The following is an 18,880-nucleotide window of genomic DNA, read 5'->3' as shown; positions in this document are numbered from 1 at the left end:
GGATACCGGTGGCATCATTTATAGCTGTCAGTTCTTCTCCTCTCTCATAGAACATTGGATTCACATGGCTGCATATGAGTTGCGCCCAAGAGCATCAGATAGTGCATGCACACCGGCCCATACACTCCACGTTGATTTTTTTTTCCACTATTGGTCCGTGTGAAAAATAGTTCATGTTAATTATCTCATAGGCCACAATGGCGCTGTGTGCTATCCGTGGAATACACGAACACCGCCCCGCCCCAAAAACACGTCCGTGTGTGAATTCGCCCTAGTTCTGATCCTTTAACTTCTCCGGATGCGCATTATACGCAGCCCATACCGGCCGATGTGAACGAGGCCTACTAACTTCCAGCACACTAGATCATCTCTTTACGAGAAACCGAACCTGAGCGCAAATCTGGGCCATTCAACGCGTGAGAATCTCCTGCGCTCAGGCTGCCTGGGATGGTAGAAAAACACAAGCCATATTTAATGACACACAATATCCTACTCCTATAATCTGCACCCCACCGCAGATCCGTCTGCTTCTCGCTGGCAGATTGCACAAATTACTGCAGGCCTGATAATTATAGAAACGTTTTTTGTTTTTTTTTAAATTATTACATTACAAGAAAAAACACGAGAGAGCGAGAACATGAAGAGACGCCCGGACGGGCGCACACTCATCCGCGCACACAGGAATAGAGCCTTCTTCCTGGCTAGAAACCTAGCAACAGTATCCAAGAATTTGGGAGTCTGCTAATCAACGACACAAAGTCGCACACACACGGCCGCTCACGCAGCGAAACAAAGCCTGGAGAGGGAACGGCGAGGATACAAACCTCTTCTACACGAGGAAGAGCAGCCCATGTCATCTAATCCATCCGGCCTTCACAGCAGCCCCCCGACCACAAGCAAGCCGCCCGAGCTGGGGACCATCATCTTGGAAGGTGTTCAGCCTTGGCGCTGGAGCATGGTGGCAGAGCCTTGGTAGAGCCGGCTGGCACCCTGCTTTTGTAACTCCATCTTTTAGCAGCCATAGTAGAAATGCGAGGCTTAGCACATGCTTCCTAAACCTTCTGTGCTCATTTACTCGCAGACAGCTGGATGGATGCAGTAAGGGATTAACTTCTCTTTTTTAACCCCCTCTGGATTTTAATCCATTACTTACCCTAAAACTAAAATAACAAAAAAAAAAATCCGCTGAAGAGAACCGCAACTAATTATATAAGGAAGGGGGTCGTCAAACGCTGCAGAACAATCCGGTAATCCGGCACTAGTTTGTAGCAAAGAACTTCAAAATTTACACCGATTGTCCGTTTTATTAGAGACCCCTATTTAGTAGCGCGTGGGATCTCTTTTGGTCTTCAGAACAGTAGCAATTAGTTGCGCCAAAGGTATCGGAGGACCCGGGATGTGCCAATAATACATTCCGCATACCGTTAGGCTATGCTTACATATGGCGCTGTCTTATCACATTTCAAAAACGTTCTGGATCGGCATGTTCTTTGCATGCATTTTATTTACAAAACCCTGCGAGATTTGCAACACGTTATTTATCTATTTGGCTTCTACGGGTGAAACACTGTTAAAGTTAAATACTAATATGGACCTATCCATCCTTCATGACTGCAACTGATCAGCTAAGCGGGCATCCGCTGTCAGCGCCACAACAAACAGAGGTACGAAGTGGAAACAGATAGCACTGACCCTGTATAGTGGCTGGCGCTGGTAATTGCAGGCGCTTTTGGCATTGATTTTAATGAGAGGTGTGCCTGCAATTACCAGCGCCGGCCACTATACGGCGTCAGAACTATCCGTTACCTCTGCTCAGCTGATCTGTCGCGGTCCCAAGCTGTGGACCCCAGCTGATCAACTATTGATGACCTATCCGGAGAGTAAGTCATCAATAGTATTTGCATGGAAAGCAGTCGATCACCTGAAAACCGAATCACAAAACAGTGGTGTTTTGTGGCAAAGTGTCTGCAATCTTCAGACAGTGTTCTTTGAGTGCAATTAACATCAAAAACGCTGTTGAAACGTCATACAAATGCAGTATAACCGAGCCGTTTGGACATAACCTTAATTGTTAACACCGGACAGGAAAGGTTCATCAATGCATGCTGCTTGTGCCAAATTCTAACTCTACCGTCTGCATGATGCAACAGAAATCCGGACCCATCTGACCAGGCGATGACTTTCTGCTGCTCAGTGATACAATTTTTACTCTCATGTTCCCCCTGGAGACTTGCCTGTTTCTCCTAAACACAATGGCGCTGGAAGCGGTCGTCTGCTGTTATAATCCAGAATTTGGTGCTGACAGCAAAAATTGATGACCCTTCGGGCTCTTTTACACGGCCATATGCGGTTTTACGTTCTCTCGTCCGCACCGTAATTTTGCATGAATGGACGATTTTCCGTGATCACGGCAAGAAATAATTAGCATTTTCTAGTCCATTCACACAACCGTGAGCAACGTTATTAGTAAAGCCCTCACACTACATAAATCTTCGGAATGACTTCAAATGCCTAAATAGAGGCACCTGTAAGCTTTTTGCAGTGTTGGACACTGCTAAACTGCCTCCCTGTCCCTTTTTTTCCAGCTCCCATAGGAGTCTATGTGAGCCGCCGCCGTGTATTGGTCAAAAGATAGTTACAGAACTATCTTTCTACCTACCGTATTTGTCGCATATGTTCCATTTTTTACGGTGCGACTTCTTACGTGCCGTATATTCACCCATGCGAACGAATGCATTGGAAACCAATGCCTTAGCTGGTTGTGTAGCGACCGAGGCGCAAGGCACATCACTGAGGAGATGGCGGGGGAGCTATTTAGGGTTGTCACGGTGGCACTAACAACTCCTCCCCTGAGGGACGTGAGTGACCCTTGGCCAAGGAACTGACAGGCCTCTCCAGGCAACGCTGGTGCAGCGGTTAGCTGAATAAGTTGTGTCGTGGACCTGTAGAGTTTTGTCACAGGTGACGCCACCATTCCTTGCTCCGCGGGATATCTGACGGGAAAGAAAGTCCACATGGCTTACCTTGATAACACTCAGTTTCTAGGAAAGGTCAACAACCGAAACTTTACTTGCAATAAATATCTTGACACGGGCTTACAAGTTGAAGACAAATTTACACACCAGGGCAGGAAAACAATTGAAGAGGTCAGGGAGTAAACACGGGATGACACTGGGCCCACAGTCTAGTCATCTGTAGGACTCCGCTCCTAAACACACACTCTGGAGGAGGTCAAGAACACTGCACTGACACTCACTTCTGTAGGACTCTAGACACTGCACGGTGGACTCCTGCTCCCTCTTCTGTACTCCCACTCTCTCTTAGGGTAGGGGTCCTGGGAATAGACCTCCAGGATACCTCTCTTCCACTTCCATTCTTCACCACATGAGGGTTGAATGTACTCCCATGTGGCTGGCACTCACTCCTTCTCTCTCCGCCTTAGTCAAGCAGGTTCTCTCTTCATTTACATTTTGCATTCACATATATCAATCATACTCACGTGATATCACAAATTGTTACATTTCCAGACATATCCCTGACATTCATAGACATTAACCTCTTACATGCTGCAGCTGTGCAATACACATAACTAAAGACAAGACAATTTGCACAGAGCATCCACAGTGAAGACATGACATTTAACACAATTAAAGACAATTCTGGAGGTATAGTTATTTCGGACCACTACAGTCGTGTATATCGGTCGGCCGTATATGTGCTCGTGAGAATAAGCCCTTCCTGTCAGGCTGGTGGAGCAATGGTGTGAAGAAGGCCTCCTTGGCACATCCTGGATGCTCTGATACCTGCCATGAACAATAGCTGCGGTTCTGAAGGCCGAAGAAGGTCTGACGCACCGATATATGGGTGTCTAATAAAGCGTACATTTGTATTTATGTCTCTCTGCACGGCAAATCCTCAGGCCTGGTAATACATATTCTGGTGCCGACTGTACATGTGTTGCCTTGCATTCATCAGAGTTTCCTGGTATAAAGCGCATCACACAAGATCTACAATAGTTGCATTTTTTTTACTTTGCTTTTGGTATTGTTAAACATGAAGATTGGTTACAACTAGAGAAAACTGTGGATGATGGAGTAAAACAGAATTGTGCCGCGTAGTTCTAATAAATAATTCATCCTTGTATTTATATTTCCCCATCACACTGGATACCAGGCAGAAGAATACAAATGCGGCTACAGAGTAACATGCGCCGGGTCTGATGGAACATCCTATGTTTCCCCAATGACAATGATGTTTATTACATTGTACCTAGTGATAAAATGTAACAGTTAATGTATCAGATGAAGTTAAGCTCCACACGTGGGTACGGGCTTGTTCTCACTGATGTCAGCCTCAGTTAACCATTTCTATTTCTCTGTTCCGTTTAAGGAGCAGAGAAACGGAAATAAAACAGAATTCAATGTCTCCGTTTTCTTTAATGACTTCAGTGGGTTTAGAAAAACAAAATAGAAATATTTCCATTTGCTTTTAATTCCGTTTCGTTTCATTTCCGTTTTTCAAACGGAACAAAATGCATAGCTGACTGAATGAAACTGAATTGCTATACCACAAAGTCTGATCTGACATTGCTGACCAATCCTGAACAGAAGTCATCAATATCCAACTCTTTGAAAACCCCTTTAAATGATAAAACTGCTACCACTAGGGGGAGCTCACAATATATATATATTCTGCTCTTAGTAAAGGAATTCTCCAGGACATTACTTCTGGTGTCCTATGCTCAGGATAAGTCATTAATAGTTGATAGGCTACTCCGGCAATCATCTGTAATATAGGTGGTGGTTGTTAGCTGTTTAGTCGTTAGCGACCCTAAAGGAGATCTATCTCCATGTTTTTCGATTTCGCTTCTTTCAGTTGTGGGATATCCATGCTGTATCAGCTCTGACAGTATCAGCCATTGTGTCCTTTGGCAGCCGGGTCTTCTTTTCCCACTGATCTGTCCAAGCATTATAGATTCTTCTAGCAACTCTGCTCGCATGATCACTTCCGCATACAGGTTAAACAAGTAGAGTGAGAGGATGCACATTGAACTAAATGAGAGTTGTGTTTGCATTACCATCCTGGTGCTGCAATGTGTACAGAACTGTCAGCATCCGTCTCTGTCCACAATGACAGTGGGACATATAATCGCCGATCACCAGGGGCCTAAGCGGCAGACCCCTTCCTGATAATAGGTCATCGATAATCCAGTCCTGGAGGACCCCTTTAAGCTCTTGTAGCTGATCTAGTTGTATGCAAAAACACGTTACAAATCATGGGACAGGAACTAATATTGTGCAGGACTCCATCGAGCCCAGCAAAGTTGTAGGTGCAGGATCTTGGATGTAAATGGACCTCTCCACCACATCCCATAACTGCTCAGTTGGGCTCATGTCGAGTCACCGTGCCGGCCGCACCATTTATAGGGACTCTCCAGAAAGTTCCTCCAACCAGTTCTGGATCGTTTGGACCCGATGACAGAGTGGATTATCCTGCTGGAATATCCCATCATTGTGAGGGGCATGAAGTCCATGAAGGGCTGAAAATAGTCAACAAGCAGTGAAACGTAACGCAGTGAAACGTAACAGGCACAGGCAATGACATGTTTAGGCAGACTAGTGGACCCAACCCATGCCATGAGAAGACCCCACACCAGTATGGAGCCACTACCAGCCTGCACAGCGCCTTGTTAACCACTGGGGTCTGATACACAAGTTACATCCTCAGGAGCTCAGGTGAGGTGCTGTGCCCGGTGTTGAGGTGATAAGAGGTGCTCTGGTGGGTCTTCTGCCCCCATATCCCATTGAAGCTAAAAAACACTGCGCTTGTCTGATAATTCACGTTGCCTTGCCATGAGCCCGCTGGCCAGTGTTCAACTTCACTTACAAGATAACATCTCACAACTTATACAGGTGCCGGCGTTCCCAAGTGTCACCTGAAATAACACAACTTCAGAATGTATTTCTATACTGCTATCCTATCCTAGGGTTTTTTGCAAGTCCGTATATATCTTGATGCATGACACTCCCTCTAGTGGTGACTGCAGGCAGAAAGAAATGCATCATTTAACCGGTGTTCCATCCTATTCCAAGCGATGCTGGAAGGGCAAGTTTCCAGTTCTGGGTTCCTAGGAAGCACTCTCTGTATACAGTGAGTTATAAACTACTGAAGGGTAACGGTAAGTACAATCACCAGGATCTATAGACTCTCCTAAGGGGAGAAGTGGTGACAGGTTATTAGAGCACATCATGGAGGCCCTCAGTTAATGAGCTCTGTGTTAGTGAGCCGCGGTCTCCTGTGTCCATTTTATCTGCCCAACTCACCACAGATCTCAGGCCGGCTCGCTTGCTGTTGTCATCCGCTGTCATCCAGTAATCTGATGATCCAGCAACTATTTTTAATAGAGTGTGTTCATTATCAAAATGCCAAACAAACATTTTCCGTCCTTGGCATTCGCTTATAAGATCCGTGTTCCATGGAGAATTGGAAAGGAACAGCAAGAGCAATTAAACGTAAACCATTGGCACAGAGCGCATGAAATAAGGCTCAGTCATGAGACTGCACACCATGGGAGCCGTCCAGAACATCCTGGGTAAGGAGCGCCGACACGCAGCGGAAAATAATAACCAGTAACTCTTACTTTTTGCATACAGATACGTGGATGATAAATGAAGAAATTTGTTAATTATTGATCACGGGGCATTACTATGACCAATCCCCTGCCAACCCTGTTCCAAATAACAGTCTGAAGCCCTCTCACTATTGCTATGATCTTTCCTAAATCACATCCGCACCCAAACAATGCAGCTTTCCACATATTGCTACTAACCTCAACTGCTTCCAGTGCCTGTCCAGAAAAAAGGCTGCAGACATCAAAAGGCAACTGGCCGCTTACTTTTTTGCCGTTAGGAACTGGACACTCCCTCCTTTGTTGCTAGGCAGCCAGCCGCTTCCTCCTTTGCTGCTAGGCAACTGGACAGAACATCCTTTGTTGCTAGGCAGCCAGCCACTTCCTCTTTTGCTGCTAGGCAACTGGATGCTTCCTCTCTTGCTGCTAGACAGCCAGCTGCTTCCTCCTTTGAAGCTAGGCAACTGGATACTCCCTCATTTTGCTATTAGGCAATTTGACAGAGCCTCCTTTGCTGCTAGGCAACTGGACAGAGCCTCCTTTGTTGCTAGGAAGCTACCTGCTTCCTCCTTTTTTTGTGAGGTAACTGGATGCTTCCTCCTTTGCTGCTAGGCAGCTAGCTGCTTCCTCCTTTGCTGCTAGCCAACTGGATACTCCCTTCTTTGCTGCTAGGCAACTAGACACTCCCTCCTTTGTTGCTAGGCAGCTAGCTGCTTCCTCCTTTGCTGCTAGCCAACTGGACACTCCCTTCTTTGCTGCTAGGCAACTAGATACTCCCTCCTTTGCTGCTAGGCAGCTAGTGGCTTCCTCCTTTGCTGCTAGGCAACTGGACACTCCCTTCTTTGCTGCTAGACAACTAGACACTCCCTCCTTTGCTGCTAGGCAACTGGACACTCCCTCCTTTGTTGCTAGGGAGCCAGACGCTTCCTCTTTTACTGTTAGGCAATTGGACACTTCCTCCTTTGCTGTGCTGGCTCCCATCTTCTGCTGTGACTTTGCAGGATCATGCCACAGCTCTCCTGCTCTGGAAGTGTGTTGTCGGGTTATTAAGGCAACTGACACCTGAACATGGCATCAGGTCCAGTGGCCTATTTAAAGGTAAAGTTTTGTGTCATGCCTTGCCTGCTGATTGAGGTTCATGCCCTGTCCTTGCTCTTGTTCCTTTTGCTAGTGTTAATGGTATTCTCCCCTCTCCTCTTTCAGAGGCTGTGTAGGATACCCACACCCACTTAATACTACACAGCTATATCTCTTTCATCTCATCCTCTGAGTAGCTGCTGGTCCTTCCCCCTAACTGCTGATAAGAGCAGAAAATTCCCCCCCAGTAAATTACAGCCCTCTGTGATAGTAGATTTCTCTGCTCCGATCTCCTCCACCATCCCCAGCACTTTCAAACAGCAATCTGTTATAGCTCAGTGGAAAGGCAGTGAATGCATACAGCAGGCTGGGAAATGAGTCATTCAGTTAACTCTGACAGAATTTGCTAAGATTTCAGTCTTCCAGTCTGTAGTGCCTTGGAAAATATTACAAGAGTAGAAATCAGACAGTCAAAAAATGAATGAAAACCAATTACTAAAAGTCTTCCATTTCCCCAAAAAATTGATTAAAAAAAAAAAGAAGAATGCGAATGTGTACATAGCCTTTAAGTCTGCACAGAATTTAACTTTGTAGAGCTGAAGGTTGTGCTTCAGAGCTGCTGCTCCTACTGTAATTGGAGACAGGAGTATGCAACCATCGTCAGACATTTTGGTGTTCCATTATGCAGATTCATATTTAGGTAAGGAAAACCCTTCTCTTCTGTATTCTCCATCTCTTCTACAAATCTGTCAGCTTTCTGTACTTAATCCCATAGTCACTCCCCGATGCCCTGTGCTCACTTTGATCAGTACTTACGAAAGGTTGTGTAACTAATAGGCCTGTGTGTCAAGACTCAGTGCACCGAATGATTATACAGAAAATGGACAGTCTTATTACTGATATCCTAATAAAACAAATGCTTCCATATATGATTTTTTAAGTGACCAGATTTGACCACAGTATTAACACGCGGCAAATGGCTGCCATGGATGGTGCAGTAAGTAGCTCTGTGCACTAGTGTCCCAATTCAAGTCCAATGAGAGGCAACAACTGCATGGAGTGGACATGTCCTCCCAGAGCTTGCATCAGCCTTCTTGGGGCACTAAGAAACAAGCTAAGTTTTATGGAGATTAACTTCGGTTATTGTGCGGGATTATCACCCACAGGGGGCAGAGAATGCTTAAAGCATTCCTCAGCGCTGTGAAATATATTAGCGATATGCACTGAATGGCCCCTTCATTAGAGGCCCCTGGCTGGCGCTTCTCTGTATGGATATTGCCCCCGTGACCCCGGAGTGAAGCATAAAATCATGGAACAAGTTTTCCGAGGATCAGTTTCAGTGTGAATCCACATTAGATGGAAAATCCAGCGATCTGAGTGACTTCCAACGAGGGCTGTTCATCAGTGCTAGACTAGCCAAGACCTCACTGCCAACCATGGAGGGATTTCTCGTTTAACAGTGTGGAGGGTCTACAGAGAATTGCGCGATCGAGGAAAAACATCCAGCAAATGGGGATCCTGTGGATGGAAACAACTCATCACCGAAAGGGGTCAGAGGAGGATGTCGGGAACTGCTCTTGCCAACAAGTGCTGTTTAGTCAAAAGCAGCTGAATACAACACTGGAGCTCCAACTAACATTTCCCAATGCACAACTCGCAGTTCCTCAGTGCGGATGGACTATAACAGCAGACGACCAGTTCCAGCGCCATTGTGTCTAAGAGAAACAGAAAACAGAGACTCCAGCGAGCAAAAGAGCGCAAAACTTGTATCACTGAGCAGCGGAAAAACATCTTCTGGTCAGATGGACCCAGATTTCTGTTGCCCCATGCTGATGGGAGGCCAGAATTTGGGACAAGAAGCATGAATCGCTGAGCCCTTCCTGTCAGCTGGTCAGAACATGTCAGCACCGCCATCTAATCTGCAGCAACTACAAGAAGTTTCCTGTCCGTAGGGGCCGATATTCCTGCAGAATGATTTCATCACCAGTGGGATCTACACCACAAGGAATGGCTGCGTTTCTGAAGACCAAAGGAGTCCAACACTACTAGATGGGGGCTCTAAAAAAGGGGTCATTTAGTATAGAAGCAATAGGAAATAACTAAGCAGAAGAGTAAAAACTAGACAAATAGGGCTTCGGATGAATGCTCTTTGTTGCATTGACGCGGTGCAGCCTGTAATCTGGTGCTGGGTTACAACTGGTTAATATACGGGGATGTGTGGGACGGGCAGCCTGGCACTTGCTGTTCGCTGGTGAGCACATTTGGACAAGGAAGATAGAACGGAGTGTTCTGCCAACACAACACAGAAAAACCATATTCTCTGCTGCCAGTCCCGCTGACCCTCCTCCCCCCCGACCCCTCAATATGGATGCCGCTTGTAGGCTCCCTCTTAGGTTCTCCTAGAGAATCTACTTGTTGGGCATTAAACATGCCCCTTGTACAGACGCTGCAGCTCTTGCAGGAGGCCCTTGGCGCACGCTTCACGTCTCTGTTGTTCAGTTTGATTTCTGAATTTTGCAATATCCACGTCAAGAGCAACAACATATATAATAAAGTCTGCTGCATCTGTATAGAGGTAAGCAAGAAGCAACTGGACCGTGAAGCTGATCCGAAACCTATATGTGCAGACTTTACACTTGACATTATTATATATCTAGATATGGTAAGTGAATTCCAGAGCGTCTGCTGCCGCGTCTTACAGGATCCTCTCATTAACACATCCTTTATTTGTGTCTGCAGCTCTTATGCGGAACTATGTATCTCCATGGTAACAGACAACAAACAAACCCTGCAGTCATGCTCCCTTCCATCAACCTCTTGCTTCTTGCTAGCATAAATAGGAGTTACTAAGAAGCAAGAAACTGAAGAAAGATTGTGAGGGCGATTTATTAAGACTCAGGTTGCATACATTAGACTTAAACTGAAGTCCGTTGGAGTAAAATGCACCAAACTTACTAAAGAGGCGCATAGCACTAAACAAATTTAGAGCCTCTTGTGCCGTCTAAACCATAAAATTAACTTTACAATTTGCACCACTTTGTGTCTTTTCTAAATTAAAAGGGTTTTCTAGGCCTTTTACTATTGATGACCTATCTTCAGGATAGGTTACCAATAGTTGACCGATGAGGGTCAATGGGCCCGACGTCATCATCAGTGGTCATAGTCGGAAGTGATGCCTCCTATTTGACAGTAATGAGTAGCCGGAAATGTAATGGAAGGCATTGTTCGCATTGATTTTAATGGGAGTGAAGCAGTCTAGTACACTTCTGACCGTGACCACTGATGATGCCATACAGCCTGCTGTGATCAGCCGATTGGCAGGGGTCCCGAACGGCAGACTCCACCTAAGAATTATTGATGACCTATCCTAAGGATAGTAGGTCATCAATAGTAAAAGTCACAGAATACTTCTTTACAGGAGTATTCCCAAAATTGACTTTTATCCCCTGTTCATGGGATAGATGATGAAATTTTAATTGTGAGAGTCTCAGCACTGGGACCCCCACTGATCCAGAGAACAGAGGTCCTGTAGCCCCCTTTCCTCCTTACTACGGGCTCAGTGCACCCCACAGTGAGGAAAAGATTGAATAGAGCGTGCGATCTTCAATGGAACTGCTGTAGACAGCTGAGCGCTTGTACTTGGCAATCTCCATCATCTCCATTGACATGAATAGAGCGGTACCACACACTCTCAGTCGCCACTCCCCACCACTGTAGGGGGGTGCAGTGAACCCGCAGTTAGAAGCCGAGGGGGACACAGATCCCCTGTTCTCAAGACCAGTGGAGGTCTAAGTAGTGAGACCTCTATCGATCAAACTTTTTAATCACCTGTGAATAGGTGCCAAAAGTCAACCTTTGAAATATCCCTTTAAAACTTAAAGTGACTATCTGGTCCCGGGGACAATATTTGTCAAGTGGCCAACTCCGCTATGGCTGTACTTCTATGGATCCGTCTGTTCTTGGGGTCTGTCTGCAGTCTTCCAAGATGGCCATGCCCCTTCCTAGACTACCTGATACACACAGAACACCAGTGATGTATACGTAGTCTAAGACAGGGGTCCCCAACTCCAGTCCTCAGGGACCACCAACAGGTCATGTTTTCAGGATATCCTATGGTAAGAACACCACTGGCAATGTCTGAGGCACCGGCAATAATTACATCACCTGTGCAACACTGAGGAAATCCTGAAAACATGACCTGTTGGCAGTCCCTGAGGACTGGAGTTGGGGAACACTGGCCTAAGACATTACACATTACTCTGTCCACCACCGCTTAAGTAAGCAGCACTAGCCAATCCAAAAGTAGTATGCAGTGTCTTACTACTCAGTGGTCAATGTACACCGAGTAGTGGCAGGAGTACCATGGCCAACTTAGAAGACCACAGAGGGGAACCTATAGCAGTACGACTGCAGAGGACAGCACAAGGTCATTTAATTCCGCCCCTCCAATTCCCTGGACAAATTTTGTGTCCATGGCCAGAGGGTCATGTTAATAATTGTACGGAAGCGCAAGGCAGTTCAGTCCCATCCCAGTGCATGGGTCTGAGCTGCAATACCAGACGCAACTGCTACTAAAAGTACAGAGCTGTACCTGGTAGTCAATGAAGAATGGGCAAGTGGTGCTAGCCCCTTCAATCAGCTGATCGGTGGTGTTTTTGAGTCGGACCCCCACAGACTTGAACACATTTTTTTTTCATAGCTGGAGAACCCCTTTAATGTTCAGCTGAAAGACCCTCTGTCACAAATTTTCCATGAAGAGGAGCTCTGTGCACTGGACTCGTAGGCCTGATTCACACGGGCATATGCAATTTTGTTCAATAAAAAAAACATACTATGAATTTGCGTTTTCGGTACGTATTTCCTATGTCTGTGTTGCACCTATGTGCAGTTCTTCACCTATGTGCAGTGTGTTTTTCATACGCACTAAAGAAAAAAACGGAAAGGCCTACGTGAGGCCAGTTTTGTCACAATCCACAGAAAGCCGAGTCCGCAAAAGGAAAAAAGCTGCCGTGAACACGGATCCTAATGCATGCTCGCTGCGGGTCTATTTTACGCATCCATAGACTTTAATAGGAAATTTCAGTCTGTGAATACGGTCCCATAATAGGACAGGCTGGGATTACTTTTTTTATGCGCAATATCAGTCCGCATGAATAACGTACGTCTGAATGCACCAATTTAATTCAATATGTCCGTGTGCGGTCTGTGTTCAGTCAGTAAAAAATGTGGACAGAAAATACACCCGTGTGAATGGGCCCCTACTAATGAAGCTGGGTGCGCAGAAACAAAGACAGTTCCAGTATGCGATTACCTTACACAATGGACCCAAGAAGCAGCAGTTTCGGCATGGGATTACTTACCAATATCAGTGTCTTTGTGGTTCTTAATAAACTCAGCAAGCTCGAAATTCCCAGCTATTATAGCAACCTGCAATGAAGAAAATATCAGGTCATTCCCCGATGGTGGATACAAGGGCTCTTGTCATGTAGTAAAATGGGATGTGAAGAGTTCTGGAGCGAGAAGGAGCCGATGAGCACGGCAGCTGGACCGGCGGCAGTCAGGCAGCTGCTGCTCGGTGAGCTTCAGATCGCAGTCAGCACCAGCATCTGCCGCGGACGGGCTCCCCCTCAACGACTGCCCTCTGCTCTATCACTTTGTAATTAAATAAACCATCTCGAAAGGTGCTGAGCAGAAGTTATTTGCCGAAATGAGCTAAATAACCCTTGGGCGTAACATAATTATACTTGTAAATCATGGCTGTAAGTCCACGTAGACAGGATCCGGAGCAGATTGGGTTTATTTGCCGTAATACAGAAAGAGTTTCCTCTTTTTCGATCCAGTTGTTTATGAAGATGATAGCGAACTATCAAATAGTCGTCGCTGCAGGTCCGACAGGTGCCAACAAGGCTCCTCGAATGCAGAATCTGCCACAATAGAGGACTACAGTACATAACTAAAAGACCTCTTACATGGCTGTATAATGGGGTCAGATCATTTGTCCAATCAGGGGGCCGTGTTAAAGTGACACCGATCACCGGATGAATAAGCAAAGGATTGTTTGTTGGATGACTGCATCGTTTGCGCGGCACTAAAAAGTCATCGTTGTCAGCAGCACATCTCCATGTCAGAACTGGGCAAGTGCTGCCAACAATGAAGAAACTATGAGAAGTAAAGATGGCATGAAGGATCATTTGTCCCCTAATATACTTGTACTATGTGAAGGGAAGGTTTCTTATTTGTATAGTGCAGCGCTTTCAGGTAATTTTGTTTATTACCCCACCAGCAAGCTGGGTACTCATTTTACTGACCACGGAAGGATGGAAGGCTGAGTCAACCTTGACCCAGCTACCTGAACCCTGCGGGATTGAACTTGCAACCTTCAGGTAGTGAGTAAGAGCTTAGGATTGCATTCTACTGCCTCAACACTCTGCACTAAATCTCCTATTGTACATGTGAAATGTATCTATAGGCGCCCCAAACTCCTGACGGAGGAGTAAAGAGAGTGTCTTTTTGGCCTCTGTTGGGTTGGTATTTGTCAGCATACCTTTTTCTCAGTCTCAGTCTGTTGGTTGTAGTAACAAGAACCATGAACACGGAGATTCAGGCAACAATACGCTGCTGACATTGTGATAATACTCTGGGAATGGGCGGCCATACTTCCAACAAGACAACGCGCCTCATCACACATCCAGCGCCGTTTTATGTTGGTTTAAGTATGTGGATGCCCCACGATTGGACTGGCTGCATATACTCGTGTTAAAGAACCCTGAGGGTGCTGCAAACACAGTGTGAATATACCCTTATTCAAGTGTAGTGACCTGGACTGGCACTACAGGATAAAAGTACTTTACCTGCAAGTTAAGAGCAACTGTTCTAACTACCAGTTCATTTAGCAAAGTGTAGTTATGCTGGACTTCATTTAATAAAAAGAGGGAGTCCGGAAACTAAAGAGTTATGGTTGTTTAGGCACCATCGTAAATCAGTTAGTTTGTGCAGAGCTGTGACAGGCTCCCTGAGTGGAGAAAAGGTGGGAGCTCCAGTTCATTTTGTATTGCGCAGTTCTTTTTATGATAAACAGTGTTATAAGACGAAAGTGAAGGGGAGTAGGCAGTAGAGTGAGACAGTGAAGAGGTCAGTGGGAGAGGAGGGAGAGGAGCCAAGATGGGAGATGGACATGGAGGAAGCGGATAGCCATGTGAAGACCCAGCTTCTTCCTTCTCCTCTGTCCTGCTGAAATTAGAGACACGTTATGTAAATTTTAAAGCAAACCTGTATGCAGCAGCCCATAATTCAGTCAGACGCTGCAAAACTGTTTGTTTTCTCAAACCTGATGTCAGTTCAAGCCAGTTCTGCTTTCTACTGGACTGCAATACAGCCGCAAAACTTTAGACAAGAATTAGAGAATCTTCTTTAGTGAGTACTAAAGAAAACTTGAGAACTGTGCTTCAGGAATGGCAAAATGGTTAGTGGGGTTGATAAGGGGTATTCTCTCATCAGATCTCTATATAGCTCTTCCTTAGCTCAGATGCTGCCTCCGCAAAGTTTGTTTATCCGTGTATAAAGTGTTAAACAGTATATACTGTATGCAAGTTGTATATGTAATTTCTGGTACTTAAGAATAATGCAGACAACCACGGGCCTGAAAGTAAATGGTGTGCCTGTCATTTACCTACATACGTGTGTTAGTCTTATTTCGCTACCAAGCGCTTTTAATCCAGGCACTGGCGTCACGATCACCTAATTCCATTAGTCGTCCAGATCCTGTTGTATACCTTCAACGGTGAACGAGATTACAAAGAGGGTGCTGCACTCATTGCCACCGTGAAATAGCTCCACAGCAACATCTTGAAAACCGCTCAGAGAGTGCAGGGCTCTTCCCACTTGTCGCCCGTTGCACAAGCACAAGTAATCCCCACCTAATAGTAAAGGTAATGGGACTAAGGGCCCTGTTACACAGAACGATTGTCACTCAAAAAATCATGTGAATTTGAACAATAATCGTTTAGTGAAAACACGGCCAACGATGAAACGATAAAAGATAATTAATTCGCTTACTGTTTCTTTAATTTTATGCAGGCATAAAAAGAATTGTTCACTCATTCACAAGTTGTTGTGTGTGAACAGCAATTGTTCAGTCGTTGACATTCACTGTGGGTATACACCAGCTACACAAGCGAACTCGGCATCAATCACTCCTGCTAACGATTTCTCACTCTGTATAAGAGGAGTCTTACTAAGACTTGGTCCGCTCTCTGCAAAGCAGCCACAAGGTCTGCCCGATCATCTAGGATCTGTAATGGAAGACCTATTGGTGATAATGAAGAAAAGAAGGTATGAAATTTGTGATAACGACCCCCAGAATTGTAATTCTTTATTATAATTTTAGAGAACCATCTCCTTCATTACACATTTCATAACAGCGATCAACCATGTTTTGTCAACTTGACGGAGAATCGCTGCCGCTTTTCTTTTGGTCTCGTTATGTGGTTTGATATTGACATGACTTCTCTTCATTGTAACGGCCTACAAGTGTTAATCAAGACTTCAAGGAAACAGCCACACTGTATGAACGCACTAAATCAAGGGATAATGAGACGTCTCCGTGAACCAATGTCTGGCGCGGCACAACGAAATGGCCTTACAATGCTAAATGCTGAAGTGTTGGAAAAGAACCAGCTGCAGAGAACCATTTACAGACTGATTGCCGACTTCCTGTTCTCTCCCGCTGGTTTACTAAGATTTATTCCCCACGCAAAATGCTTACTGCAGATGAGAAATGGGACCTGCAAACTCAATAATCTGGTTAGCATCAGAAGTGGTTGCAGCCGTATATGATCACGTTCAAGAACTACAAAGACTTGGGGCAGCAGAGAACTTCTAGAGATCCATCTGCTTTCACAATCCTATGGTTACTAGCTTTCTTCTAAAAGATGGTGGACATCCTGCTGGTAATAAGGCACAGTATTAGTGCAGTATGTCTCCACCAGAGGTATGAGTTGGCGGCCTCAGCTACAGGTAACCCCCCAGGTCACGCCCAAAAGCTTCCAATTGGCTCACGCACACAAATACCTTCTGAGCTAACATGACAAGCAATCGGTCCAGAGGCTATGGCCACCTCCGAGCTGCTGACCCGACTAGCATTGGTTTTCTTCGCTGCTGAAAATAAACCATCGCTCGCTGGTGTTCGGGAAGTGGGAGCTTGGAGGTGGGCGTACTGGCTGTTCGGGAGCTGGGGTCACGGGAGCTCGGAGCCTTGGGGCTGATCGCTCGGCAGCTCAGCTCAGAGTTCAGTAATTTGGAAAGGTGGAGGTGGCCGTGCTCGGGAGTTCAGATCGGAAGCTCGGGAATCTGTGAATGTGTGTGTGAGTCAGCCAATCGGGAGCTTTTGGGCAGCTTTGAGCGTGACTTGGGAGTTACCTGCAGCTGAGCCCGGCCAATACATACTTGCGGTGGAGACATACTGCACTAATACCATAAGACACTTATTCTTTAGCAAAACTTCTCTCCATTCATACATGAACTCCACCTGTCCTGACCTCCGCCTGTGATATCGTATACATCTCAGCCTGCCTTGTTGGTGCTACACTAACGTGCCTTTCACTTATCTGGGTCAGCTGCCACTGCACTGAGACTTGGGGTATTGGCCTGTGGGCTCCTGCAAGCTAAGACCAGGGCCCTCAAAAAGGAGTTAAAGGGTCAAAACTAGGAGTCCTTGATGCGGCCTTCAGAAGTAGCTCAAAGCCAAATCGGTTGGTAGCACAGCAGGTCCACACCCACTGTGGGACAACAGTTTTGATCAAATCGGCTGTCAGACAGACAGGCGAGGATCTGCCTTGCGACACACCAATTTACTCTGAGGCTATATAAGGAGGCAGCACTTGTGAAACCCAGTTTTCACCCTTGACCGCTCCAAGTGTGATCTGGTCTTTGTTGCAGGGTCCTCAAGCCATTAGGTCGCTCTCACACCGCCCGATCGTGGTACAACGCCTCTATTGATTGCAATGGGGCCGTGCAGACCTGCGCTCGAAAGCAGTGTTTCTAACACCATGATTTTTTAACACTGTCTGTTCTATTTTTCTGCGTTTTTGTGTTTACGGCACCTCATCACCCAATGATGGGGTATGTTAAAAAGCGCTGTGAAACACTGAACAATGCATTCGTAAACGCAGCAAGGAACTGTGGTAAATGCCGCTTTTTGGAGCAGCGTTTATCTGAACGCATGTGTGAGAGTGGCCTTACTCACAAAGATAGTCTCACTGGTATGGCTGCTGTAACTGCATAGGACCAAGGTGTAGTACTTGATAGTGTGAAGTGAGAGGTAACCGTAGGACTAGCAGTGGTCAGGGCTGACCGCACAACTTCAGTAATGAGGTCCAGGCAAGAGAGAAATAGCAAAGTCCAAAAATATAGCTGAGGTCAGGGGCACGGGAATCAGAAATGCCAAAGAGCAGGTAACGCTCAGAACCGAAGTACAGTCCATAAACTGGGGCTTTGTCACAACCGATGGGACCAATGGCTTAGCTATACTCTATGAGAGCGCATGGCCAACATGGCTAGAGGTGGAACAGGAATGGAAGAGGGCAGAATTTGGTAGCCTATCCTGGCACTTTAAGAACGGAGCAGCAGTGCACACGAGAGACCTGCGAGCAGTGGAGGAAGTGTGGCGTGCAGGGCAAGGATGGCAGCGGCGCCAAACTGTGGCCCAAGCAGCAGGTGATCTGGAAGGACAGCGGCGGCGCACCATTACATCGGCATTTAATGGAAGTCTAGATGTTCTATATTGATGTTTGGGAGATGCCACATGGAGGAGAGCCACATTTACGCACACGCTCAGTGCATATTATATCCCTGCCAACACTGAATTAATGCCTGTAATATAAAGAAGCAAATCAATCACAAGGGCCATTTATCCCACAATCATAATAACCGGCTCAGATTAGAACCACTAAATGTGCTGCCTATGGAGGCAGAGACGCACTCTCGTGATTTAGCTTGCGTGCGGGGGTGACTACAAATGAAGATTTAGCAGATGCATGTCATTACTTCATCAGAAATTAAATTACGTCGGGCTGCAGAAAACGTACAATATCAATATATCAAAATTGTCTGCAGCTGATCTCATGTAATGCGCTGGCTTGTAGCGGCTCCCGTTTATGTAAGGGATCCGAATAAATA

At 46.0% G+C, this 18,880-nt stretch overlaps 1 protein-coding gene across 3 annotated transcripts in view; it reads right to left on the bottom strand.

Moving 5' to 3' along the window:
- SHANK2 (SH3 and multiple ankyrin repeat domains 2) overlaps window positions 1-18,880 on the bottom strand; it is a 391,791-nt gene that overhangs the window by 286,198 nt on the left and 86,713 nt on the right. For all 3 annotated transcript variants that reach the window (XM_066583524.1, XM_066583525.1, XM_066583526.1), the window contains exon 10: window positions 13,066-13,132. In XM_066583524.1, the coding sequence (XP_066439621.1) occupies window positions 13,066-13,132 (67 nt within the window). The remainder of the gene's footprint in view (window positions 1-13,065; window positions 13,133-18,880) is intronic.

This window comes from Eleutherodactylus coqui, chromosome 11 (genome assembly GCF_035609145.1).
Source record: "Eleutherodactylus coqui strain aEleCoq1 chromosome 11, aEleCoq1.hap1, whole genome shotgun sequence".
Classification (NCBI taxonomy): Eukaryota; Metazoa; Chordata; class Amphibia; order Anura; family Eleutherodactylidae; genus Eleutherodactylus; species Eleutherodactylus coqui.
This window is presented reverse-complemented; position numbering and strand designations above follow the sequence as displayed.